At 45.7% G+C, this 27,912-nt stretch overlaps 1 protein-coding gene across 2 annotated transcripts; it reads right to left on the bottom strand.

The window, feature by feature from the left end:
* Nucleotides 1-71: 71 nt before the first annotated feature.
* Nucleotides 72-26,962, bottom strand: Mapre1 (microtubule associated protein RP/EB family member 1). Of its 2 annotated transcripts, none has more exons than XM_076570900.1 (7): nucleotides 26,813-26,962; nucleotides 22,008-22,131; nucleotides 13,618-13,763; nucleotides 11,508-11,715; nucleotides 7,983-8,104; nucleotides 4,309-4,461; nucleotides 72-1,765 (listed from the first exon to the last, which is right to left on the bottom strand). In XM_076570900.1, the coding sequence occupies exons 2-7, from the start codon at nucleotides 22,126-22,128 to the stop codon at nucleotides 1,709-1,711; spliced, it is 807 nt and encodes a 268-aa protein (XP_076427015.1). In that variant the 5' UTR covers nucleotides 22,129-22,131; nucleotides 26,813-26,962; the 3' UTR covers nucleotides 72-1,708. The 2 variants fall into 2 exon arrangements, with proteins under 2 accessions (XP_076427015.1, XP_076427016.1); XM_076570901.1 differs by lacking the exon at nucleotides 26,813-26,962 and adding an exon at nucleotides 26,537-26,635.
* Between the last annotated feature and the right edge of the window lie 950 nt (nucleotides 26,963-27,912).

The following is a 27,912-nucleotide window of genomic DNA, read 5'->3' as shown; positions in this document are numbered from 1 at the left end:
GGATGTATGGCTACCTTATCCCTAAAATTAGAAGCTTACACCCAAGGCAAGACACATTTCAGAAGACAGGACACTCTTGAAATACAGAATTTTATTTAAAAACTGTTTAAAGTAGAAAAAAACCCTGTCAAGAAAGACCAGGTGGAAAAATGGGTTCCCAATAAAATGGAATTTGGGGGCAACAGAAGTCTAAAAGGCCACAAAGGAGAAATAGCACCACTGTCATTTGAACAATGGCTAGTTACTTGCATTTTTTTTTTTTTTTGGCATTGTTAATCACTAAATCTGGATTTTCCTCTGAATTCCACACACAGCATGCACTACATAACAATCTGTCATAAAATACCTGTTTTCTACACACAGCATAAGACAAGCTACCACCAGAAACAAATCAATACAAACACATCAGGGGCTGAACAATCTCAGTAGTGGGTAACATACATTTCGCAGAATTCTGCCAAACAAAGAAACTGAATAGGCTGTGGGCAAAGCAAATGAGGGAGAATTAAGGAATGAAGTATTTTAAATATTAATATTTCAGTCATGGTACTGTATATTCTTAAAAAAAAAAAACATTTTAACATTTAGTAACACACTAGAGAATTTTATCTCCAAAAAGATTAGTGCACTGGCAAAGTATTCAGGTGACAATGGTGAGCTGTGGACAGCAGACACCGAACACCCCAGCCTCACAGAGCCCAAGGTGACACTGGCCTTCACTGATCACTCCTTTGCCAGAGGTCCAGAAAGAACTTGCAGCACGATCACCAGCCTGCTGTATTTACAACACTCAGCAGCAAACTTAAGGAGCCAGAGGAGTCCCCAGAGGTCAAGGGGAGCAGAGAAGAGAACGTGTTAAATGTAAACTTAAAAAGACAGTACAATGGGACTCAGCGCCCATTCAAATCCCAGAGATGTGGGCAAGTCCCAGAAACATAATACATAGGAACTTGGAGGACTGTTTGAAAAGTCCTCAGGGGAAAGCCCAGTGAAGACTGAGCTCTGTCTCAGGCACTGCAGGGCCAAGACACCCTCTATCTACCCAAGCTACCATGCTGCTTGTTTTTATAGCAGGGATGTAACCAGTCAGTGATACCAAATGGCTTTACACAACCACTTTTCAAACCTTCCTTCTGGGCCAAAGACTACATCTATGAGATTCAAGAGGCCTTGAAAGGCCTGTGACAGCAGGTTCCAAAGGGTCTGAAGTCTGGCCCTTCCTTCCCAGACATATCATCAGACACACAAAATCTCCTGTCATGTTATATTTTATATTTTGAAATATGGAAGCATATTTTAAATACTCTTAAGGCATTTATTTATTAAAACGTTCTCTGCCAGAATTTCACATTAGCTTAAAATTCGTTTCAGTCTTTACATTTCTCCGAGGTTATCACCTCAATGTATTACAAAACCCCCTTCTCCATCAGTCAGTGTGACCAGCATCCACATGAAGGGCCCCATGGTTGGCCTCTCTGTTCCCCTGGTGAACCAACTAGATGTTAATACTGCTCTGCTACAAGGCAACAGCTCCTAACTCAAACTCATCGGAAAGAGACTTCTGCAAAGTGCACTTTGAAGAAGAGGTACTTTTTGCTTATGAAAAGAAACCAGTGAATCCTCTAAGAATAATAAAAGGGAGTATTTAACAGTTAAGCACATGATTTGGAGTGAAGAATTCGGATGTTGCTCTGCTGGTCCAGGCTGCTTAATACTCTTCTTGTTCCTCCTGTGGGCCCCCTTCATCAGGTATCACAAAGCCTTCCTGAAAGGGAATGAAAGTGGGGGAAAGCGATTACTCCACCGTTAGTGCCAGCTCCTCCCTCTGCTCACTGGCTCACAATTGAAGCCTCTCCATGTAGGCAGCTCTTCCTGTCTCACACATAGCTGGCAATCAAGCACAGAGACCAGGTGACCACTATTATACTGTTTTAGACAAGAGCATCATTTCTTTTTTGTTTGTTTTGATTTTTGATATAAGGTCTCCCCTATGTAGCCTTGTCTTGCCTGGAGCTTGTTTAAACATAAACCAGGTTGGCTTCAAATTCAAATTGTCCTGTCTCTGCCTCCTAAGTTCTAAGTTTAAATGTGCGTCCACCACACCCAAAAACAGCACCATTTCTTCTTCTTCTTTTTTTTTTTTTTTTATTTTTGGTTTTTTTGAGACAGGGTTTCTCTGTGTAGTTTTGGAGCCGGTCCTGGATCTCGCTCTGCAGACCAGGCTGGCCTCGAACTCACAGAGATTCACCTGGCTCTGCCTCCCGAGTGCTGGGATTAAAGGCGTGCGCCGCCACCGACTGGCTAGCACCATTTCTTAATGCCAAAAGCTACACACAAATTTATCCTCAAAGCATTAAGTAATAAATATTTATGTGCCTCAATGTATGTTTAAAATATGCATTCCCTCAAAAGTACTTAACTTGCCGGGCGGTGGTGGCTCACGCTTTTAATTCCAGCACTCAGGAGACAGAGGCAGGCGGATCTCTGTGAGTTCGAGGTCAGACTGGGCTACAGAGTGAGTACCAGGACAGGCTCCAAAGCTACACAGAGAAACCCTGTCTCAAAAAACCAAAAAGACCTTAACTCTAACTCCAGGAATAGTGGTTCACACCTGTAATACCAGCCCTCAGTAGGCTAAGGTAGGATGATGGCCATGAGGCTGAGGCCAGTCTGTGGCTAAAGACTTGAGTTCCAGGGCAGCCCCAGGTAGAATGAGACCCTGCCTCAAAAAATTCCTAGCAGAGCACTTAACTACACACAAGACAAAACTGGATTCAATCCCCAGCTACAAAACAAACAAAAACATTTTTTTCAAAAAATGACATTTAGGGGCTGGAGAGATGGCTCAGCAGTTAAGAGCACTGATTGCTCTTCCAGAGGACCTGGGTTCAACTCCCAGCACCCACATGGCCACTCCCAACTGTCCGTAACTCCAGTTCCAGGGGACCTGACAACCATGGCAAAATACCAATGCATATAAAATAAAAATAAAAAAATAATAAATAAATAAATGACATTTAAGCAGGCAGAGTAGCATGCACATGTAATCCCAAAATTCAGGATGCACAAACAGAAGATCAAGGCCATCCTTAGCCACATAGTGAGTTCAATTCCAATCTAGGTTATGAAACCCTTGATCAAAAACAAAAATCCTGAAGTTGACTATCAAGTTCAGTATCCTAACTGGGTGTGGTGGCTCACACCTGTAATTCTAGCACTTCGGAAGAAGCTGAGGCAGGAAGACTGCTAAATTCAAGGCCAGCCTAGGCTATCTCAAAACAGAAAGGTTAGTATTCTGACGTTCTTCTAGTGCTGCCTTCACGCATGTCACACTGACCACCAGTGCTGAACCAAAGCACCTGCGACAGCAGACAGGACTGGCCCAGGGTCAGTGAGAGCTGGGAAGCAAAGAGCAGGGCAGACTCATGGCGCCTCCCCTGCTCATTACAGGGCACACTGCACATCCGTACAGCACAGAATTGCCACACTGCTCTACCATAAAAACACATCTTGATTCTTCTTAGTAACTAAATCTCTATAGCTTGAAGTAGTTAAGATGTACTTTCACTAAAAGACCAAAGACTCTTAGATCTTCATCATCTTTTCATTTCTAAACATGATGCAAATTTTAAGGATTTATTGCAAAAATTAGCAGCTTTTCAGTCATCTGTCTTAATCCTCCAAAAAATTCTAACAGTACATTTAGAAAACTACTAGTTTATATTTGTGTAGTATTACACAGACCTTGTGAGGTGTGTGCAATCACAAATACTGAGAAGCAGTGCACACAGCCAGGTATCAGATCCTAAACCCAGGAGGAAGAAAAGCAGTCTTCTCTAATGAACGAGTATGTCACGACTAAAGGCTATGTAATAAAGACGGCTCCAAAGACGACCACAAAGGGAGCCAGCAGACAGGCTCCTGGGAGGGAGGAGCAAAGGCACACACACCCTGGCGGCTATGGGTGGGCGCAAACGGAAGGACCAAGGACATGCCTGGGTCCCGATAATGGCAGCACCACCTCCACTGGAGTGGCTGAGCGGCAAGGGTGGGAGGCACTGGACAAACCAGCCACTTCTCTCCACTTCTCTGGTCTATCGCTCCCTTCAACAAAGACACAGGGACTTCAAGGGCTGAAGCTAGCTAGGCAAGATGCTCTTTGGCAACTTCCAGGAAATCAAAGATGAATTTTTCTGGTGAACCCTACACTAGAACACAGGTACCAGCACAAAGTAAGCTGAAATCAACAATGCTAGATTTTTTCTTAGTGGCAGAATGGAAAGAGAACACCTCCAGGGGAACACGTACATCTGTGGCATAAAGAATGTCTACAATCCTCTGCAGTACAGGGTCATTTTCCCCCTCGTTCTCTTGGCAAATCAATTCAATGTTCCTTAGCTTTCCGAAGTAGAAGTCTCTCTCTTTCTCCAAGTCTTCAACAGTAAGCTTCAATACTTTGACCTGCAAAAATATTTAAAACAGTGAGCATTGGTGTACCAGTAAAATATCAAACCCAAAAATGATGTGGTCTTTGATCAAAATAAAACATAAGCAAAAATCCAGTTCAGTTTAATGTCAATTTTCTTCAGCCTCAGATAAGAAATACATACTAGTTCACAGCAACCTAGCCTATGAGTTCCCAAGAAAGAGAAGACTATAAGACTACACCTTAGAGTCAGGCATGGTGCCATACGCCTTGAATCCCAGCATTCAGGAGGCAGAGGCAGACTGACCTCCGTGAATTTGAGACTTAGTGAGTTCTAGGATAGCCAGGACTACACAAATAAACCCTTTCTCAAAAAAAAAAAAAAGCCAGGCTGTGGTGCCGCACACCTTTGATCCCAGCACTCAGAAGGCAGAGCCAGGTAGATCTGAGTTCGAGGACAGCCTGATCTACAGAACGAGATCCAGGACAGATACCAAAACTACACAGAGAAACCCTGTCTCAAGAAAAAAAAAAAAAAGACAAGACAAAACTGTACCTTAAACTATTAGGGAGCTTTTCCCTGAAATGGGATCAATGGAAAACTTCAAGCTGACTGAGATGGGAGTAGAACCCACAACCTAGCTTAGCAAGTTCTCTGTGAGTTCTAGGCCAGCCTGGTCGAGATCCAGGAAAGGCACCAAAACTACACAGAGAAAACCCTGTCTTTAAAAAAAAAAACAACACACAAACGGAGGGGAGGGGAGGGGAGGGGAGGGGAGGGGAGGGGAGGGGAGGGGAGGGGAGGGGAGGGGAGGGGAGGGGAGGGGAGAAAAAAAAAAAACAAATCTTAGCCAGGCAGTGGTGGTGCACACCTTTAATCCCAGTAGGCGAATCTCTGCAAATTCAAGGCCAGCCTGGTCTACAGAGTGAGTTCCAGGCCAACCAGAGCTATATACTGAGACCCTGTCTCTAATAATAATAATAATAATAATAATAATAATAATAGCAGTAGTAGTAGTAGTAGTAATAAATAATAATAAATCTTGTAATTTGGATCTGGAGGGATGGTTCACTTACTGCTCCTAGAACCCACATGGTGACTCACAACACCCTGTAACTCCAATTCCAGGGAATAGTATGTACCACTTCTGGCCTACAGGAGCTCCTGAATGCTGCTGGTGAACAGAAACTCACACAGGCAGGCACACATATATCCATGTGATTTTTTTTTTTAAAGTACAAATCCTGACAGAGTGTGACACACACCTGTAATCCAGAACTTAGGAGTCAGGAAATAGGATGGCTAGTTCCAAGACAACTTAGGCCACACATAAGACATTCTAAAGACTTTTTTTAAGTAATTATGTCCACAAAGACCTGCATATCAACCAAGGATGAGTAAGTGCTACAAGGTAATTGGCATAGAATACAGCGCTGTTCTGAGCCTAACCAACCTATCTGGCTCCATTTCTCCCATTTATCAAGGGCTAAAAATTCAAACGCTTTCAGGGAGGCCAGACAGAACATCTAACAGACTAGGGTTCAGACTATGGCAACCTGAGGGGAGCATAAAGTTCTCCTATTAACTTTTTTTAAAGCTTATTCATGTCAAGAGCCAGGTACATTGGTTCACACCTGTAAACCCAGCACTTAGAAGGTAAGGTCCAGGCAAGCCAGGACTACATGAAATTCTAGCAAAAAACAAAAGGGATAAAAAAAAAAGGTATCAGGCCAAAGTGTTTCTGTGACAAGTACAGACAGCTGGATATGAGTGTCTGATTCTCGCTTTCCAAGATCAAAGAAGAAACTGGCTAGTAAAGTCAGCCTCCTGACCCCCTCCAGTCAACAGAGGTCCACAACTATCCATAGCTCCAAGTCTTCTCTTCAAAACTACAGCCTACCCAATCTCAACTACTGAAACCTATTTTAAAATTCTCTCCTATGTTTACCATCATTTTCCCAGAGCAAGGATGATAAATACCAATCTCCACTGCAGGATGCAAGCAAAAAACCTCAGTGTACCTCCTCAATTTCCCATTCAGTTCCAAACCTACACTATGAAGCCACAAGTAAATCCTTACTATACTGTGTTCACCTGTAACACCTTACAAAAGCATTTAGTGCGTGGCATGAAAACTATAAAAACACTGGGTAATTCTCTATTTCTGACCAATGTTTAGCTCTTACACTTTTCCCTGCAACTGCTTCCTCTCCCTAATGCTGCGACCCTTTAATACAGTTCTTTATGCTGTGATGACCGCCAACCAGAAAGTTATTTTCATTACAATACTCCGTAACTGTAATTTTGCTACTATTAGGAATCACAATGTAAATATTTTGAAGACAGAGGTTGTTGAGAGGGGTCATGACCCATAGGTTAAAAACCAGAAGTTTCTTTTTTCTGATGCATTTATTTCTGATGCATTATTAGAGCCAAAAAGCTCTAATTCATGTGAACTTTTAAAGAACACTGCAGCATCTACTCCATTCTATCCAGACTATAAGAACAATAACCAGAACTGTCTTTTGTCCACTGTCATTTATCCCAATGGAGTCTCGACCAAACACCATTCCAGACATCTGAATTACTGTGAGCAAGTGTTAGCTCACATCCAGGCATAGTGATACACATCTGTAATCTCAGCATTTGGGAAGCAGAGGTTGCAGCATGGCACAAGTTCAAGGCCAGCCTAGTCTGCATAGTGAGATCCTGCCTCAAAAGAAAAAAATGAACAACAAAAAACCACCCACAAAGTATTAGCCCCAATGCACACATGAAGTATTTAGTCCAGAAGGCTAACGGATAGGCATCAGTGAAACAGTGGCGGAGCTGGTCTCAGTTACCCCTGTGCTCATCATGAAGAAAACTGTCTGTACCTGCAAAAGGCAGGGTCAACCTGCCAGTCATGTGGCCTCAGCTGATCACTCTTTCTGCTCTTGTATTTTTTTTTTTTCCTACAACCGCTTCCTCTGAAGTTTTAGGGAGGTCTCCTTTTCCTCCACAACTCTGTATTTCACAGTAACAGTGCCTAGTAGGTACCGAGTCAAAATAATCACCCAAAAGCAATGAACAAGGGTACGATTGATACAAAGAGGATCAACAGTCCCCAGTTTGTTTTTCTGATCTACCTCTAGTCATTTAACTGTGAAGAACAGAACCAGAAGAGCAACAGGCCTTTCCTAGCCCTTCCATTCTCAATCTCTTAATCCCAGAGAATCCCAGGGCATTCCAATGAGGCTCAAGACTGACTATGATCCACACTGTGGATCATAACTGCCTATAACTCCAGCACTAGGGGATCCACTGACCTCTTCTGGCTTCTGTACACACATCAGACATATAGACACACACACACACACGAATAAAAATAATTTTTTTAAAGTTGGTTTCCAGATAGACATAGGTCTCTGTGGTACTAGGGAAGCCTGAACCCTGTTCTACTCTGCAGCCAAAGGCTCACACATCAAGAGGACTGATCAGGCAAGCAGAGAAGCCCTGCCCTCAGGAGTGAAGCAAGAAACCACAATGACAATGTCAACAACACAAGGAGCATACCTGCTGCATCAATTCAGCTGCTTCATCGTCACCATTGCCCACACCAGGATTCTTTCGCACCATCCCTGGGCCAGCCTTAGGAGCTGCAGTAGTTCTCTGTGCTGCAATGGGTCTCTGCGGAGCTGAGAGAAGACTAACCATGTTAGGAGAAATTTCAAAAACAGAAACACACAAAAAGCAAGAAGTCTGTGATCAACTGCTTTCCACAGACAAGTCAATGAAGGAAACTGATATTAGAGAGCCCAGACAAAACAGCACAACATCCCTAACACAAAGTGGTTCTTATCCTGGCAGTAGACTTAAGTAGCAATTTTAGCAAGCTCCTTCATGCTGGGGATAGTCCTCCAATGAGATCTTAACTCTGTTGCAGTGAACTGTCAGCTGAGAGGTATAATCACACTGGTACATACAATGATGGACCTTAACCCACAAGCAGGCAGTTTCATGGATCAAAGGCAAACCTTTATCAAGAACAGATCACAATCCCAGCTGGCACTGGAGTACTCTGTGCTCCATCTGGAAAACTAGTTCCCTCTAACTTATCGCCTCAGACTCACTGGATTAGGAAAGGGAAGGAGCTCACAAAGGCTAGGAGTAGAGCCTGCTGCCTTTCCCACTGTAACTTCAGAGCTCACCTTTTAGATGTCTACGGGGTCAGGAGAGAAAAAGAACCTCAGTAACTAAAGTGGTTTACAGATCTCTCAGTGTTTAAAAGCAAAAGGCAGACAAAGCAGTGACAGCAAAGAATCTGCAAGTTAACATAACTAAGAATGGGCTACTTCAAGATAAATGCACCACTTCTAACTTCAGCCATTCATCTAGCAATCATTCTGTAAAACAGACATCATGCCAGGCTTAGAAATATCCTATCTTCCCAGCACCCCAAAGTCTGTATCACAGACCTTTCATCCAACCACAGGCATTTCCTCTGGATGGCAGGCACTCTTCGGTACCTGCTTATTCTGAACACTAAATGTTTACTACAAGTCATCTGAAATATGCTACGTCCGAGATTACCTATGCAGTCGCCATTCTCAACAGCTAAGGACTATGAAGTACACAGTTCTGAGGGCAATCAGAACCCTCCTACACCACTGCCGGTAGACATTGCTGATGGGATGGCAGGACCAGCTGCTCTGGAAAACAGGCAGTTCTATAAACACTTTCATGCAGTCCAGAAATTCAGCTTCAAAATACACTCTTGGGTATACATCCAAGAGAAATAAAAATGTATCCCACACAAAAACTACACATGAACTTCACAGCAGTATTACTCCTAACAGTCAAACTCAAATGACCACCAACAGACAAATGAGATATTCCACACAATGGAATATTATCCTGCAATAAAAATAATCAAGTACTAAGCCAAACTCTTTGGGAGAATAAAGCAAGAATATCACAAGTTCAAGGACCAACTGGGCAATTTTCTAAGAGCCTGTCTCAAAATTTAAAAAAAAAAAAAAAGGTATGGATGTAGGAGGCTGATATGGTTCAGAGGCACACAGCTTCCCTAGCATGTGTGAGACCGGGCGGGGAGGAGAGAAATACAAAAAGAGAAGTACCAGCTGGGTGTGGTGACACATACCTTTAATCCAAGCTTTTGGGAGACAGGCAGACAAGTCTCTGTGAGTTTGAGGCCAGCCTGGTCTACATAGTAAATTCCAGACAAACCAGAATTACATAGTGTGACCGTCTTAAAAAAAAAAAAAAAAAAAAGTCAATAAATACTACAGCACAGATGAACTTTGAAATTATTGTGCTAAGTAAAGGAAGCAGACATAAGATGGCACATATCCCATGGTTTTGTTTATAGAAAAATGTCCAAAATACGTGAAGCCATAGACAGAAAACAGGTAAGTGAGTATCTAGAGCTGGGAAAGGGAAAAAAGGTGGAGGAAATGAACGGTGACTGATATTGAGCACAAACGGATTTCTTTTTGGGTGATCAAAATGTCCTTAAATTGCCTGTGGCAATAATAGTTATAAAATTCTTTGATTCAAAAAAAAGTTGCCTGGGGCAAATGTGTACACCTTTGATCCCAGCATTTGGGAGGCAGAAGCCAGTCTGGTCTACGTAGTGAGTACCAGAACAGCCCGAGCTACATAGTAAGACATGGCTTTAAAAAAAAAAAAATCACACACACCAAAAAAAAGGTGAGGGCTTTTCTAAGTTTTGCTGGCTTTCAGTCAGTAAAACGTTTGCCTTAGAAGCCTCAAGACCTGCGTTGTATTCCCAGAATCCATGTAATAATGCAGGCTTGTAATCCCAGTGATGGAGAGGCTGGGACAGACAGTTCCCTAGTGCTCCCTAGCAAGCAACCTAGCCTATTAACCAAGTTCCAGGCCAATGAGATATCTCAAAAAGCAGGTGAATGGTACCTGAGGAATATCCAAAGTTGTCCCTGATCTCCAAATGCACTGCACATACGTACATACATGAATACATGCATGAACCTACACACACACTGAGGAGCTGGAGAGATGCTTCAGAAGTTAAGAGAACTCTCTTCCAGCAGGCCTGGTTCTCAATTCCCAACTCTCACATGGTGGTTCACAACCATCTGTTATTCCAGTTCCAGGGAATCCAACACCCTCTTCTGACCTCTGAAGGCACCAGGCACATATGTAATACACACATACATGCAAACAAGACACCCATACACATAAAAATATTTTAATTTTTTTTTAGATTGAACATTTTAGGAAGGTAAATTGTATGGTGTGTGAATTCCAATAGGTGGAACAGGAGGAACAAAGTTCAAAGTCATCCTTGGCTACAGTGAGTTCAAGGTCAGCCTGGGCTATCTCAAAAAAAAAAAAAAAAAAGACTTCCATCTTTAGCAGGGAGTGGTGGCCCAGAACATATGTACATATTCTATGAATATACTACCAAAAAAAATCCTAGGAAACCAAAGAAGCCCATTTTTAAGATGCTCTCTACCATCCACTTCCCCCTCCCTCCTAGACCCTGCTAGCAGCAAAGCAAGCCACAGCAGCTCTCCCATTAAATCTCTATGAAAGAAGCCATAATAGGCACAGAAGGCTGGCCCAGACTGACGGCATGATGATGCAGCCAGCCTAGAAGAATCCCTGAGATCTAGAAAGCTCTTGAGGTCCTAAACTTCAGACCTAACTGTAACTTACCCTCTTGGGTCTTCATAAAATGCCCTAATGTCCCATTTAACTAAAGCTCTCTTATGTGAGCTAGTATAAGTAAATTCTATTACATCCAACAAAAAAGCCCTTAGGTAACGCAGTATACAGTAGCTCATCCAGGCCAGTGCAAGTGTGAACTTCCCAGTTTAGAAAGAAGGAAGACCTGGGGGCACGGGAAAAGAGGGTCTCATGGAGCTGCAGGGCACAGGCACATATCTGCCGCATGCAGAACCCATGTCCCTGCCAAACGCACAGGGCAGGCCCATGGCTACTCCTGACTCAGGGCTACAGCACAGTTCTATGTGGAGCGCCTATGCCCAATGCTGAATGAGTGGAGTCAGTGGAACCAGGCTAATGGTTGTTTACCTGCACTGCCGGAGCTGAGAGGTTTCTTCGGTTTACTCAGAGCTGGAGCGACAAGAGAAGGAGCCACTGCAGTTTCTTGACCTTGTCTGGCAGCTACAGGGTCATATTCTTTTCCATCATAATTTGCATCAAAAAACTTCTTAAACCACTGAACGAATTCAAAATTGTCCTGAAATTTTCCTTTTACTAATTTATCCACAGGAATTATCTGCAGAGAAAGATCAAGACTATTTAGACCAAAGCAGAGGCTTTGCATCAAATCTACCCACTCATGAGAACAACACAAGTTTTGCCAAAATGAGAAAATGTTTTAGAGATCTTACTGCTAAGATCAGTTGCCTTCAATACAGTACCAACCCTTAGTCCCTCCACGGAAGGGGGAAGAGTGCTGAACAAAAAAGGAAAAGGGGCCAGGGATGCTTCAGTGCCTGCCTGGCTGCCCAAGGCCTTGGGCTGCATCCTCAGCACCACAGGGAGCTAAGTCACAGCCACACATCAAGACACACTGAAAGGCAGCAGACGGTTCACTGTACCACTGGATGCAGTGGCACACATCTATGAACACTGTAGAACTGAGACAGGAGCATGTCAAACTTGAGGTCAGCCTAGGCTACATAGTAAGACCCTATCTAGAAATGGAGGGGAGAAAGGAAGGGAGGGAGGGAGGGAAGGAGGGAAGGAAGGAGGGAGGGAAGGAAGGAAGAAAGGGTGAGTGGGCAAGAAACAAGTCAAAATGCAGGGTGGTAGTGCTTGCCTTTAATCCCAGCACTCAGGAGGCAGAGGCAGGCAGATCTCTGGTCTACAAAGCTAGTTCCAGGACAGCTAGGGCTGTTACAGAAAAACCCTTTCAAAAAGGAAAAAGTAAATCTAGAAATTAATACAGTTAGGCCTCAGACTAGTAGAAATTAAAAAATACTTAAAAAACAAAACACCAAAAAATAAAAAATAAAAAAAAATTAAAAAGCCGGGCGGTGGTGGCACACGCCTTTAATCCCAGCACTCGGGAGGCAGAGGCAGGCGGATCTTTGTGAGTTCGAGGCCAGCCTGGTCTACCAAGTGAGTTCCAGGAAAGGTGCAAAGCTACACAGAGAAACCATGTCTCGAAAAACAAAAACAAAAACAAAAAACAAACAAACAAAAACAAAAAAAACACTACTAGTACATGTTGTGGAATAATCTTTTTGTACACTGTTGAAGAAATGTCACTCAGATTGGTTTGATAAAAATCTAAATGGCCAATAGCTAGGCAAGATTTTCACCACCGCCTGGCCAAAAAATAAATTTTAAAAGAGCCAGCAAGACCAGGTGTGGTGGCACATGCCTTTAATCCCAGTACTTGAGGAAGAGGCAGACAGATCTCTGTGATTTTGAGACCAGCCTGGTCTACAGTGAATTCCAGTACAGCCAAGACTATATAGCAAGACCTTGTCTCACAAAGGGAGGGGGGGTGGGGGGCTGGAGAGATGGCTCAGAGGTTAAGAGCACCAGCTGCTGTTCCAGAGGCCCTGAGTTCAATTCCCAGCAACCACATGGTGGCTCACAATGATCTAGGATGAGATCTAGTGCCCTCTTCTGGAGTGTAGGCATACATGCCGGAACACTACATACATAATAAATTTAAAAAAATAAAAAAGCCAGGCAGTGGTGGTGCACGCCTTTAATCCCAGCACTTGGGAGACAGAGCCAGGCAGATCTCTGTGAGAGATCTGGTCTATAGAGAGAGATCCAGGCCAGCCTGGTCTATAGAGAGAGATTCAGGACAGGCACCAAAACTACATCGAGAACCCGTCTCGAAAAAACACAGGGTGGGGAGCAGAGGGATGGTTCCATGGGTAAAGACACATGCTGCCAAGCCTGATGACCTGATTCCCCCCCAGGTGTCCTCTTGCATGTGCATGTACACACACACACACACACACACACACACACACACATTCTCTCTCTCTCTCTCACACACACACACTCTCTCTCTCTCTCTCTCTCTCTCTCTCTCTCTCTCTCAACACACACACACACACACACAAAATCATTTTGTTAAAGATATCTAAAACTTAAATAAAAATTTTAAATATAAGAAAGAAACCTAAGCAAAGGAATAGAGCTCACTTACTTTGTCAACACCCATCCTCTTGAAACCCGCTTGGAGTATTTTGAAGTTCTGGATGTACTCATGTTCTAGCTTAGCTTGGAATTTCACTTTCTTCAAAGCAATGGAGCCAGGGAAGAGCATGTCCATAAACTGACAGTATGCAGCCCCTGAATCAACAGTAACACAAAAGAAAAATTCAATAAACTGGGTAACTAAATGCCATGTTTTCCCCCCAGACAGAATTTCACTACGTAGCCTTGGCTGGCCTGAAATTCCCAATGTAGCCCAGGCTGGCCTTGGACTAAAAGAGATCTGCCTGCCTCTGCCTTCTGAGTGCTGGGATAAAAGGTGTGGCCACTGTGGCCCACTCTAAATGCTACTAGTAAAAAAGCATGGTGATCCACACCTACTTAACCCAAATACAATCTGTTAAAGATAGGTTTCATGTGGCCTAGACTAGGCTCAAACTCAAAGGAGCAAAGATAACCTGGAATTTCTGATTCTCCTGCCTCCACTTCTGAGTGCTGAGATTTTTTTTTTATTTTTTATTTTACAATACCATTCAGTTCTACATATCAGCCACGGGTTCCCCTATTCTCCCCCCTCCCACCCCCTCCCCTTACTCCCAGGGCACCCCCCCATTCCCACCTCCTCCAGAGCAAATCCTCCCCCAAGGACTGCGATCAACCTGGTAGACTCAGTCCAGGTCCAGTCCCTTCCTCCCAGACTGAGCCAAGTGTCCCTGCATAAGCTCCAGGTTTCAAACAAAATATCTTTTTTTTTTTTTTTTTTTTTTTTGGTTTTTCGAGACAGGGTTTCTCTGTGTAGCTTTGCGCCTTTCCTGGAACTCACTTGGTAGCCCAGGTTGGCCTCGAACTCACAGAGATCTGCCTGGCTCTGCCTCCCAAGTGCTGGAATTAAAGGCATGCGCCACCACCGCCCAGCTTGCTGAGATTTTTAAGCATAAGAAAATATACCCTGTTATCTGTGTGGAGCTCAGGGGGCTTAATGTATACTAACCAGGCCCCAGATACAATTTTACAATTTGTACAGTGGACCACAGACAACCAAAAAAATAGGGCTACAAAGACAGTTCAATGGTTAAGAACATACACAGCTCTTGCAGTGGACCCCAGTTTAGTTTCCAACAGCCACATCTGGTGGCTCTCAATCACCTGTAACTTCAGCTCCAGGAAAATCTCACACCTCTGTGGGCAACAGCACACATGTGCACAAACACACACACATAATTTAAAGTAACAGAAACAAATATTTTGGAGGACAGAAGATTATTATATGAATGCAAAATCAATTTATAAAAATCTATTAACAAAGGGCTCAGAGAAGCCAGGAGGTGGTGGCGCACGCCTTTAGTCCCAGCACTCAGGAGGCAGAGCCAGGTGGATCTCTTTGAGTTCGAGGCCAGCCTGGGCTAGAGTGAGATCCAGGTAAGGCACAAAGCTACACAGAGAAACCCTGTCTCGAAAAAACCCTGTCTCCTGCAGAGAACCTGGGTTTGATTCCCTACACCCACACAGCAGCTCACAATGGTCTGTAATGCCATTTTCCAGGGGATTCAATGCCCTCTTCTGGTGCCAAGGTACCTGGTGCACATGCAGCGTACAGACACACATGCATGTAAAACACTCATATACATAATAATTTTTTAAATTATTATTAACAAAATAACAAGAGGTCCTATGTTTGGTTTTAGAAATATGTAGCTCTGGGAGACCTAAAACTTACTGGGGAGCCCAGGCTGGCCATGAACTCATAGCAATCCCACTGCCTCAATAGGGAGTGCTAACTCAAAGCTGCTTTTATCTGACTTAATTCTCTAACATAATTTCAATTTGGAAAATGGGAAGAAAACAAAGGTTGCTTGTAGCTAGAGTTTTCCTGCCTTGCCCACAGTCAGGACAAATCTCTCTTACCCGCCAGTCCCACAGCCGCTCAGACCCAACCAAGTAAACACAGAGACTTATATTGCTTACAAACTGTATGGCCGTGGCAGGCTTCTTGCTAACTGTTCTTATAGCTTAAATTAATCCATTTCTATAAATCTATACCTTGCCATGTGGCTCATGGCTTACCGGCATCTTCACATGCTGCTTGTCATGGCAGCTGGCAGTGACTCCTTCTGCCTTCCTGTTCTTTCTTTTCTTCTCTCTGTTAGTCCCGCCTATACTTCCTGCCTAGCCACGGGCCAATCAGTGTTTTATTTATTGACCAATCAGAGCAACACATTTGCCATACAGAACATACCATAGCAGTTGCTATGAAAGTCTCTTTGTTTTTTGGTTTTTCGAGACAGGGTTTCTCTGTGTAGTGCTGGATGGCCTTGAATTCACAGAGATCCACCTGCCTCTGCCTCCTAAGTGCTGGGACTAAAGGTGTGCACCACCACCAAGCTGGACTTCTTAACTCATTAGAAATTGTCATAAATAACCACTAGAAAGAAAAATGAATGCCCAGAAAAGGAACAAGGAAAAAGAGGCACTGCTGTGGGATGTTATGTATGTCCTGTGGCTACAATCTCATTGACCAAAATAGTGTTTATTTATATATATATATATATTTTTAAAGGAAAGAAAAAAATTAAGGTCCTACTAAAAGAGTTGGGGATAGAGCCCAACAGCAGAGAGCTTCCCAGCTGTGTACGAGGATGGGGGGGGGGGGGTGTTGATTGGTTGGTTGGTTGTTGTAGAGACAGGATCTTGCTACATAGCCCAGGCTGGTCTGAAACTCTCAATAAATCCTCCTTCCTGCAACTCTCCAATGCTATTCTCAAACTGGGTACTACCATGCCCAATCCTCCTATCCTTCTCATACATGTCTCAGCTAGAAGGGAAAAAAAAAAATCAAGGTAATTGGGGTGTCCTTTCCAGTCTCTGCCTGACTGAGACTAGGGCAAAGGTTGACAACCCAAGCAGAGCTTCAAGATGGCCCAACAATCTTCAGCAAGACAAGTCCACTCAGCCTCTAGCTTGACAGTGTGAACTAATGGGAGGAGACTAAGGCAGTGTCAGGGTGTCCACTGGCTGTCACAGCTCCACTCTAAGACTCTGTTTGGGAACAGAGACCACAAAATACAAAGCCAAGACACAGCCCAATACCAGACAATTTCTTATCTCAAGTGTACTGATGTTCACCCTGGTTCAGTTCAGGGCACTCTGGGAAAGTCTAATGAAAATCCTAGCCAATGGTACACATTTGTAATCCCAGAACTCAGGAAGCTAAAAGAGGTGCATCAGGAGTTCAAAGCCAGGCCAAACCCAGAAAAGGTCCGATAAAATATAATCTGTAATCCCAGCATCCTAAAGCAGACAGGAAGGGGTTCCATGGAATTGCCTGGAAGCTATGGGCCCAGCCTGGAGTACACAGAATGGCAGAAAAAGAGGAATCCCTGCCTCATCAAGGTAGAAGAGAATCAACTCAAGACCTGTCCTCTGACCTCCACATGTACACCATGGCACACTAGACCCCTCGACACCCACACAGCACACACAAATAACTCCAGGCTTTAGTGTTAACATACACAGAACACACACGACTACTAAGCATGAGGGTGTTCAGACTTCAAAGAGCACCTGCAACTCGATCGTCTTAGATGATGAATAAAGTCTGCACAGAGAGGGGCTGGAGAGTCATTAACACAGACCTTAAAATTCAAGCTCAAAGTATTTAACCAGGGAAAATACTATTTTGATTTTTAAAGCAGTAAACAGAACTGTATAGCCAGCATTTGCTTTGTTTGTATGTTACTCACTGTCAACAGTCTGAGGGGCAAGAATCTGGAAACAAACTACACAGCCAATCCACCAACAGAAGACTGATCAAAGAAATTAATAGTACTGCCCACCAGACAGAGGGCGGCCAAAAGCAACTCCTGGCTCCTTCCAGACAAAAGCAAGCTTGCTGTCAAAGTCACTGTGTGTGAAGACACTCCTCCTCTGAGTAGCTACGGCAGACTTGACCGGCTAGCACTCCAAAGGTGATCCCTGCAGAACACAGGAAGCCTCTTCAATCAGCCTGCCAGCGTCACCAAAGTTCTCACGTGGAGAGCAGAGCCAAGCAAGGGCTCCTTCCTCTGTGAGCGGGTGGGAGCGAAGGGTTCTGACAACACTCAGTCACTTCACAGCCAGCAGCATGTTACCAGGGAAGGACCCCCAGCTTTGTACTGCTAGAGAAAAATCTATCCTTACCTCCTAAAGACTTGGTGGAAATGCCTGGTCTTTTTGATCCACTGCTTATTAGAAGTTGGATAAGGAAGAATCAGACCCAGTGCTGAAGCACGGCCCCACAACTCTTCAGGAATAGTCTGCAGCTTATCCTGTGTGGTCTCAGGCTGCAAGTAAGAGGTGCCTTCAAAAGGCCAATGTGAAACATAGTGACCACCTTCATACTCCAAGAGTCATCCCATGCAGCTTTCAGGAGGACAACGAGCAATGTATAGAATTGACTAACACATCAGTTAAATGTCTTATACTCAACACTTTCTACTAAGGAAAAACACCTTATCTGGGATAAGTGGCAGAAGCCAGAAAAACTGAAATACTTCACAGAGTTTATGGTAAAAGAGTGTCATTAACTAATCATACACAAGTATATTTGTCCGATTCTCTTTCAAACGCCTCTGTAAAAATGCAAAACATGCCATCTGTAGTCAATCCCTTAGTAATACTATACAGGTAATCCCAACATGCGAGAAGTAGAGGCAGGAGAATGGCCACCTTGGCTATAGAATAAAACTTCATCTCAAAAAATGATAGGGTGGGGACTACAAGTTAGAAACCAACTACCCTTGGCTACAGAATAAAACTTTGTCTTAAAAAAAAGGTGGGTGGGGGCACAGTAATCAAGAGCACTGGCCGCTCTTTCAGCAGACTCATTTCCGGAACCCCATCAGGCAGCTCACAGCATCTCTAACTCTGGCTCCACGGTTCCAAATGTCCTCCAAACTTTCACGGGCATCCATGTACATGTGACACACACACACAAACTAGGTTCAAATCCAGGCTCTGCAATGTCTAAGCTATGTCCCATGGGCAATCTCATCTTTAAAATGAAGAGATCTCTCCTCACCACCAGGGTCTGACAGATAATCAATAATATTACAGGGACGCTGACAACAGCCACGCTGGTGAGCCAGGACTACTGCCCCAGTTCACAGCTGAAGAAACAGTCATCCAAGGTCACATGGCTCAGAGCAGACTAAGGCCTCTTCAGGCCATGACACGACCATGACAGCTCCCAGTCTAAAGAAGAGAAGCCTGAGGCCAGATTGGGACATGCACAACTCATCTACACAGGAAGAAATGCATCTTCTAACTAAGTGAGAAATATTTTGGCCTGCATTTATAGACAGAAAGAAACAGGGAAAAACTGCTGGTGAGCAAGCAGTCTCCAACGAAAATGAAGATGACCTCACCCCCACATTACTCATTACTCACAGCACGAGGCAAACAAGTGCTTTAAAAAGCCTTCAACAAACTGTGGCACAGCAATGAAAAGCTGAGAAAATGAACAGGAGCTGGAGGTCAGCAGCACCATTCTGAGGCAACCTACTTTATAACAAAACAAGGTTAGAAAAGGCCATTCCTTCTTGGGAACCACAAGTTACTGTATTCCTCATGTACCGCCTCCCTCTGAACACCTGTAAAACAGATTGGACCTCACAGGGCACATGAAGCAAACAAATGAAACCAGCAGTAAGAACCCCTCCCTGCTCAAAAAAAAAGAGAAGTACAAAAGCTGGGCACCACAGGAAGCAGCTAAGGAATGGCAGTCTCTTTAAGTCAGTCAAGAAAAAGTCCAGTGCAAACAGGGTGTAGGACTGAAGAATACAGGTTCTTGATTGGGAAAAAGTTCAAATCCCCACTGCACTCTTGGCTCTGTATGCCTAGATTCATTACTCAAATTCTCTAAGCCATCTGTCCCATCTGAAATCGGAAGTACCTGTACCTTCCTCTTGGAAACACACTGAGTTATTTGAGATGTTTGAGAAATGTCTACATAGCTGAGCCTGGTTGTCCAGGCTGTCTGTAATCCTGGCTTCTTAGGAAGCTGATAGAAGGATCATAAATTCTAGGCTCCACAGTGAGATAAAGCCAGACTGGGCCATTTAGGAAGATACTGTCTCAAATGTAAAAGGAGCTGGGGCTCAGTGCTAGTGCACTTGCACAGCATATGTTAAGTCCTGTGTTTAATCACTAGTACCAAAAAAAGTTATTGACTAGAAGAAGCAGGGTTCTGACTCTGGGTCATTAATAAGACTTTCCCCAAGTGCTGGGGACTGAACCCAGACTTGGGCATGCTACCCAAGTGCTTTTCCACTGCATTACATCACATCCACTAAAACAAGAATTTCAGGGGGCTGGAGAGATGGCTCAGAGGTTAAGAGCACCGACTGCTCTTCCAGGTCCTGAGTTCAATTCCCAGCAACCACATGGTGGCTCACAACCATCTGTAATGAGATCTGGCGCCCTCCTATGTATACATAATAAATAAATAAATCTTTTAAAAAAAAAAAAAACAAGTATTTCAGTAGTTAGAGGGGAAAATATCCTCTCTCTCTCTCTCTCTCTCTCTCTCTCTCTCTCTCTCTCTCTCTCTGTGTGTGTGTCTGTGTGTGTGTGTGTGTGTCTGTGTGTGTGTGTGTGTCTGTGTGTGTCTGTGTGTCTGTGTCTGTCTGTCTGTCTGTCTGTCTGTCTAGGGCGAAGGTGTTTCTGAGAAAGGGTTTCACCACATAGCCTTAGCTAACCCAGTACTTGCTGTGTAAGCTATATAGACTAGACTGGCCTCGAACTCAGGTCTGCCTGCCTCTGCCTCCCAAATGCTAGGATTACAAACATGTACCCTCACACCCAGCTCTGGTATATATATTCTTGACTTCATCTACTAACTGTGGAAGATCCAGTTTTATAGCCGACATGCAAGGCTGAGGAAGTGGCTCAGTGGTAAGAGCACAATGGAGACATCTAAGTTTGAATCCCCAACACCCATGCTAAGAGTCAGGCATGGGGGCTGAAGAGATGGGTTAGCAGTTAAGAGCACCGACTGCTCTTTCAGAGAACCCAAGTTCAGTTCCCAGCACCCACATGGCAGCTTGTGGTGATATCGTGGTTCCCCAATATATCGTGCACCCTAATAAATTTATTTGGGGTCAGAGAACAGAACAGCCACTAGACAGACATAGAGGCCAGAAAATGGTGGCACACACACCTTTAATCCTAGCCTTGTGGAGGCAGAGATCCATCCGGATCTCTGTGAGTTCAAAGCCACACTGGAAACAGCCAGGCATGGTGACACACGCCTTTAATCCTAGGAAGTGATGGCAAAAAGCAGAAAGGTATATAAGGGGTGAAAACCAGGAACTAGGCTGGTTAAGCTTTTAGGCTTTGAGCAGCACAGTTCAGCTGAGATTCATTCTGGATGAGGACTCAGAGGCCTCCAGTCTGAGGAAACAGGATCAGCTGAGGAACTGGCAAGGTGAAGTAGCTGTGGCTTGTTCTGCTTCTCTGATCTTTCAGCGTTCACCCCAATACCTGGCTCCAGGTTTGGTTTTATTAATAAGACCTTTTAAGATTCGTGCTACAGCAGCTCACAACTGTCTGTAACTCCAGTTCCGGGGGATCCTCACACAGACATACACGCAGACAAAACACCAATACGCATAAAATAAATAAATAAATATATATATTAGTTTGTGTATGGGGGGTGGGCGGGGAGGACAGGATATCAGTGAGTTCAAGGCCAGCCTGGTCTAAAATCTGAGTTCCAGGACAGGCTCCAAAGCTACACAGAGAAACCCTGTCTTGAAAAAAACAAAACAAGCAAACAAAAAAAGAGTCAGGCATGGTATGCATGCCTAGAACTCCAGCACTGGAGGACAGATGGGCGATCTCAAGTCCTCACCAATCAGCCTACCCTGGACTGAAAGCCTAGCCAGAAAGCAAGCTTCCGCCTCCGGTCCTCCAGTTCAGTGACAGACCCGTACGAAGGCAATTCCGGTGGAGAGGAACGGACAGGACACTGATGTCTTGATCTCCACAGACACAGGCATTCATACTCACACTCTCTGGCAACCAAACTCAGTGCTCTGTGAATGCCAGCCAAGAACATTATCAACTGAGCCACACCTCCCAGTACTCAGCATGGATGGCTAAAAGAAAGAAACTATATTTCTTTGTGGCTCTACACAGAGGTCTATGCGACCCTAAGGTCGCACGTGCTTTTAATAGGTGGTCTAGTGAGCCAGGTATGGTGGCGCAATCTTTAATCCTAGCACTCAGGAGGCGAAGCAGGACAGCCTGCTCTAGAGTTCCAGAACAGCCAAGGCTATTCAGGGAAACATTGTCTTAAAAAGCCAAAAAAAAGAAGGGGAGGGGGTGTCTAGTGAATCCTCTTACCTGAACACAACTGTTCTATCTTTGTCAGATTCAACTGCAGAGATTCATTGATCCAAGCCAGCATGTCATGTCGACTTAGGTTATCACTGGTGACTGACGTCGAATACACATTCACTGCCATCTTCTATAACATGCAATCAAAGAGAGAAGGAAGGTTCCTGTTATGGTGAGCATGAAAGTGAGGGCAAGCAGTTCCCAGGTCACCCAGAACAAATCTCTACAAATACTCAATTTTAAGCCCAGCCTTCTTCCCTGAGAGGTGAGACCAGACACTAAGACTCCAGTCATAAGCCAGAGTTCCATGCATAAATGACCTGAAATAATAAATGCCCCAACTAGTCAGTCTAAAACTTAGGCCCCATTTATGTTAATAAGACTGATACACAATTACAAGCCACAAAAGGCACTAAGAGATTAGCACGTACTTTGTGAAGGGAGGCTGCTGCACAAACAAGAACATTCTGTTCAAAAACACTAGTCCGAGGGCTGTGGGTAGTTCAGAGTAATAGAACATGTATTCTGCATGCATGACACCTGCGCTCAGTCATCAGCACCAAAGAAAATAAGAAAGGCAGGTGGGTGTGGTGGCAGCATACCCGGACTCAGGAGGCTGAGGCAGGACAAGCTCAAGTTCCAGGCCAGTGCAGGCTACAAAGGAAGACCTTTGAGTCCTCATCAACACCACACACACACAGGACTGAGGGCACTGCTCACCACTAGAGTGCTTTGCACCAAGTCCTGCCAATCCCTAGCAACCCCCATCTACTTTCCCAGTTTCCAATAATCTAGGTACTGTACGTAGGTGCGGTCAAGTGACAACCTCTTAAAGTCCCCGGCCCTACTCTTCTCTGCTGCACTCCCTGGGGACTAGGGAGGACCTGAACTCCAACAAAGTATGAGGTCTCTCAAAGACACTTGTCACTGAACTGACAATCCTCTTAAGTCCCTCTTCACTCTCTTCATTCCAGGGGTGAAGAAAGGAGGCCCTGAATATTTACAGCCAAGCCTGCCCAGCCTCATTTTCCCATTTCTCAGAAAATGCTACCCCTCACCTTTCAGACAGACTTCTAAAACAACCTTTCTATTGCCATGTTGCACACACAGGCAAGCCTCAAACTTCTAGGTTTATGTTATCCTCTTGCCTCAGGCTTGGGAGCAGCTGGGACTACATGCACCCATCATTACATTCAACTATAAATCTCATTTAAAGCACTAGTAAATGTGGGTGCCATACTCTATAAATACCCATTCAATAATTGCTATTCTTCGTACTTTTTATTTACTGTGTGTTTTTGTGTGCAAAACGTCCTTAGTTCTCTCTTTCGACCATGTGGTTCCGAGAGCTCAAATTCAGCTGGTCAGGCTTGGTGGCAAGCACCTTTACCTGCTGAGCCAACTCACTGGCCCAAACAGTAGGTTTTATAGCGACCCATGACACTTAGAATTGTCCTAATTCCCTGAGATATCAGCCTTGCCACTGGAATAAGGGATGGAATTCACAGCAATTTACAACAACCTTGAGACACACACACACACACACACACACACACACACACACACACACACACACACCCCGCCTCAGCTCTCCTGGGCGCTTCACTCCCTCCACCCAGTAACTAGTGGGTGAGGGGTTCTTCCCACACTCATCTCCTGCACGGAGCAGCTGTAAGCCTTGAGTCACACCTCTAGTCTGAGAACCAAAGACGGGGTTCCTTCTCCTCCCGCAGTGACTAGGAGGGGGACTTATGAGCAGTGGTGACTAGGCCCTCAGACACAGATGACTTGGCAGTCTATGCCCGATGTCCCTGCCCTCTCCCCCACCCCCAAAGCCCCCCCTTTCACACAGTGCCTTGAACAGAGTGAGTGCTAGGTAAATGTGGCGTGTTTCAGACTGTGGAGGAGGAAAGAGTGTCTACAGAAACTCTCTTCAGAAAACTAACTACCAACACTCTCTACACTCCCTAGTGCAGCTGACAGAGCTGGCAAGAAGACAGCGGTGTAGCGAGCGCCTCATTCCACAGGGAAATCCTCCTCCTGCTTCCAGAGCACTTCATTCAAACCCCTGGGACTTGAGTATCACACTGAAATGGTCGTTATTCCTCCATTTCTGAGCTTCCCAGACCATCTGTAGGCCAGGAGGCAACTGGAGAGCCTGGGTTTGAACATGAGTCCATCTCATTAGCCATGTGACTCTGGGCAAGTTACTGAGTCAGTGTAGCGCAACTCTACATTAACACAACCATCTGAAAAGGACCTCAGAGAGAGGTATGGAATAAGGGACATAACGTAGCCGGCATCATATCAAACATAAGGCACAGGACAAATGGGGTCCAGGGGAGGGACCGCCTCTCTTTTAAGCTATCTTTGGTGCTGAAAACTGTGCCTGATATCTGCTGCCAACACCTCTCAAGATCCCCTGCAAGCCCTCAAATTAGTCTGTCTCAATCTGTTCCTACACGGCAGCCAGAAAGAATTTTCCTGAATCACAAATCACATGAGGTATTTCTCTCCTGCTTAAAAACCCCTGAACAAGTGAAATGCATACTGTATGCAGAACGCTATTATCAAGTATCAGTGAGAGCCATCCAAACAAAATGACATGATCCCAGGCTGAGCACTTACAATCTATCTTGGGTATACATGTATACATTGGGTATTGTGTGTCTCAAGCTACCATAAAATGAAAGCAGCTGGTAAAGCCACATGTGTCTCCTGACCACACCCCAGCTCAGAAAAGGTTAATGGCCCTTCACAATCATGTAATTTCAAACTCTTTCATTAGCAGTACATTAATACCAGGTCCCATGTGCTCCACAAACTCTGTGGCCACTAAATACATGGGATTAGGCACCCTGTGGATGTGCAATAAACATCCACTCACTCAACCAATTAATTGGCTCTTCCAGGCAGTCAAAACAGAGACTCTCTCTCTCTCACTCTTTCTGGTAAGAATGTCTGATGTCTGAGCCAGAAGTGAGGGCCCATGCCTATAAACCTAGCACTCAAAAAGCCGAGGCAGAGACATCACTCCATTCTAGGCCAGCCAGGCCTACAGAGTTAAGATCTTGTCTCCAAAAAGTACAAAAACGTCCGTTGCTTAGCCTTGGTTTAAGACCCCTGAGCACAACACACCCACCCTTTTAGGGCTCTCTGAGCTGGGTATAACCAAAATGAAAACTATCCTTTCCACACACTCAAGTGTCTCCCTCCCTTCAGTGACTCTCCTGGGAGCCTCCCTAACTCATTCTATCCTGCTCTTTCACACACGGCTCATGATCTAGCTCTGAAGCTGGATGACCTTGAATTCCTCGTTCTCCTGCCTCTACCTCCCAAATACAAGGACTACAGGCATGTGCCACCTCACCTGGCTCCTCAACTCACTCCAATTCAGCACAGGCTGAATCACATCACATTCCTCTCCAAGGACCATCCCCAGTCCTAGGGAAAGGCAAGAGGAGGGTGGCACTAAAAACCAAAAAACTATGTGACCCTGAATGAAACACTTCTCCTTTCCTCAGAAATGGCTTACCTGTAAAATGGGAAGACCCTGCCTTCTGTACAAAGCTGTGATAAGGATTAAGAATCCGAGTGAACACCCTAAGAGAAAAGCACACCTCCTCCCAAGCATCCGTGTGCTGACACTTTGACCCAAGAGGCATGTCTGCATAAAATATCCTTTCTAGATGGGGGAGAGGGGGGAACACACAGTCTATGAATCTGGACTGAGTTACCTGCTGGGCAACATAAGGCACGTCATTTCACTACCTAAAGTCTCAGATTCGCCTCTGCAAATGTCGACGAGCCGAGAAGCAGCTCAGTGACCCAGGGCTTGCCCGATGTGGAGGGTGGGGGAACCGGGGTCAACTCCCAGCACCACCAAGAAAATAAAATGAACAAAATACATCAGAGGGGAAAGAAAGAAAACGAAGATAACATATCCTCAAGACAATGTGACTATTCAATGACACAATGCTAAATCAAGCTCTAATGGGCACTGCACACAGCAAGTGCCCATTCAAGAGCTATCTTGATTAATGCTCTTCAAGACATCCATCCCATCATGGGCAGACACCAGGCCTCGCTTAACTTCCCTCAATGGGCCTGCCTCCAGAGCCTCATCTCCAAGGGGCAGAGGTCAGGCTGCACCCTGCAGTGCTAGTATCACCCTTTTACAGTAATTACAGAAATTATCTTGGCCATGTATTCATTTTCTTGCTTCCCAGCTCTCTGCCCACAAAGCAGACTCCTAGAAAGCATGTCTTTGCCTGTCTACTCCCTGATGGAAACGGGGCCTGGCATCCACCAGGCACTCAACGAACACCGGCTGACCGCCTGACATTTGCCAGGCCCCGCGCTGAGACCTTCCTGTGCTTCATCCTACTGTCCCCATTGTACAGATGAGGAAACTGAGACACAGGGAGGCTGGAGCGTCTGCCCTAAGGTCGCACTCTGGGGTCCAACACCGCAGACCAACTCCCCACCCATTATGCAACGACGCCTCCTACACCGAGGGTCCCCGCCTCACTCACCCCTCGCGCACACACCCTCCGGGCTCAGCCGCACAGCCGGGACCTCGCCGGTCGCCACTAAGTGGCCCCCACTTCCGGCCCACGCCCCGCCCCCGGGACAACGGAGCGCGCGCCCCCGGCCCAGGCCGCGCGCCGGGTCACGGCTCCGCCCTTCCCCACCCCCGGCCCAGCGCCCGCGCGGCGCCGCAGCGCCCACGAGGGCCGCTCCCTCCCCCGTCCCCCGGCCCCCGTGAGCTCCCGACCGCGGCCGCCGCCCGGGCCCGCCAGCCGCCTCACCGGCTCTCGGGGAACCCGCGTCCACTGATCGCGCGCCCGGCTCCGGTTCCGTCTTCGTCTCGTTCAAACCGTCGGACCCCGCCCGCCCGCGCGCAATGACTTCACACGCTCCCCGCCGTGACGCGGCGACGCACGGGCTCGTCAGCGCCCGCCCCGGGCCTTTTATAGAGACGGACAGGCCCGCGCGCCAGAGGCGGGGCCGAGCCCTTGATCGACAGCGGGGGTGCCGGGGGGCGGGGCCCGGGAGCGAGCCTGTTGGGCACGTGGTCGGTTGTGGCCAATGAGTTGTGAAGTCCTCTTAGGAGGCGGGGTCCGGTGGCACGAACCGGTTCTCTGCTTGGTTCGACCGAGGTGGGATTATTGAATGGGCTCGGGACGAAGCTGGGTGGCGATGCTCGCCCAGCATGCGGGAATCCTTGGGTTCGGTCCCCAACACCGCAGAAACCGGCTGTGGCGGAGCACACCTGTCATTCCAGCAACCTGTCATCATCCCAGACCCTCTGTGAGTTCAGCCTGGGATACATGAGACCCTGTCTCGGAAAAAAAATAACAAAGAAGAAACCCGGAGTGATGGGCCTCTCCCGTACGCTTGGACAGGAAAGAGAATCGCTGCAAATTCAAGGCCAGCCTGGTCTACATAGTAACTGGCCATCCGGAGCTACACAGCGAGATCCGGTCTCAAAACTAAAAGAAAAAGGGCCTTCGAAATGGTTCAGCAGGTACATGCCCCCACACCTGGCATGAGTTCGATCCCCAGGACCCACTGATAGAAGGCGAGACCTGAATCCTGCAAGTTGTCCTCTGACTTCCACATACGTGTGGTGACTCTTGCACGCCTACACACACACACACACGCACACACACACACTGCGCACACAAGTAAATGTAAAAAAATAAAAAATAAAGATAGATTAGCCTGATGTGGTGGTGTAAATCTTTAATCCCAGGACTCAGTAGGTAGAGACAAGTGAATCTCTGTGAGTTCAAGGCCAGTCATAGTGCTATGCCACAGTGAGACTTTGTCTTTAAAAAAAAAATTATTTGGTAGACACCTGTCTTAGATAGTGTTACTGTCAGTGTGATGAAACATGACCAAAAGC

The sequence above is a fragment of the Peromyscus maniculatus genome, chromosome 4 (genome assembly GCF_049852395.1).
Source record: "Peromyscus maniculatus bairdii isolate BWxNUB_F1_BW_parent chromosome 4, HU_Pman_BW_mat_3.1, whole genome shotgun sequence".
In the NCBI taxonomy this organism is placed as follows: Eukaryota; Metazoa; Chordata; class Mammalia; order Rodentia; family Cricetidae; genus Peromyscus; species Peromyscus maniculatus.
Note: the sequence above shows the minus strand (reverse complement) of the source record. Positions and strands in the feature narration are given on the sequence as shown.

What these genes read in the sequence shown, in the direction of transcription:
- Mapre1 (XM_076570900.1), bottom strand. Translation starts at nt 22,128, where the DNA reads ATGGCAGTGAATGTGTATTCGACGTCAGTCACCAGTGATAACCTAAGT. An exon ending in GATAGAACAGTTGTGTTCAG is followed by an intron (nt 13,764 to 22,007) that starts GTAAGAGGATTC and finishes CTGTTGATTCAG; the next exon opens with GGGCTGCATACTGTCAGTTT. An exon ending in ACATTCTTTATGCCACAGAT is followed by an intron (nt 1,766 to 4,308) that starts GTACGTGTTCCC and finishes ATTCCCTTTCAG; the next exon opens with GAAGGCTTTGTGATACCTGA.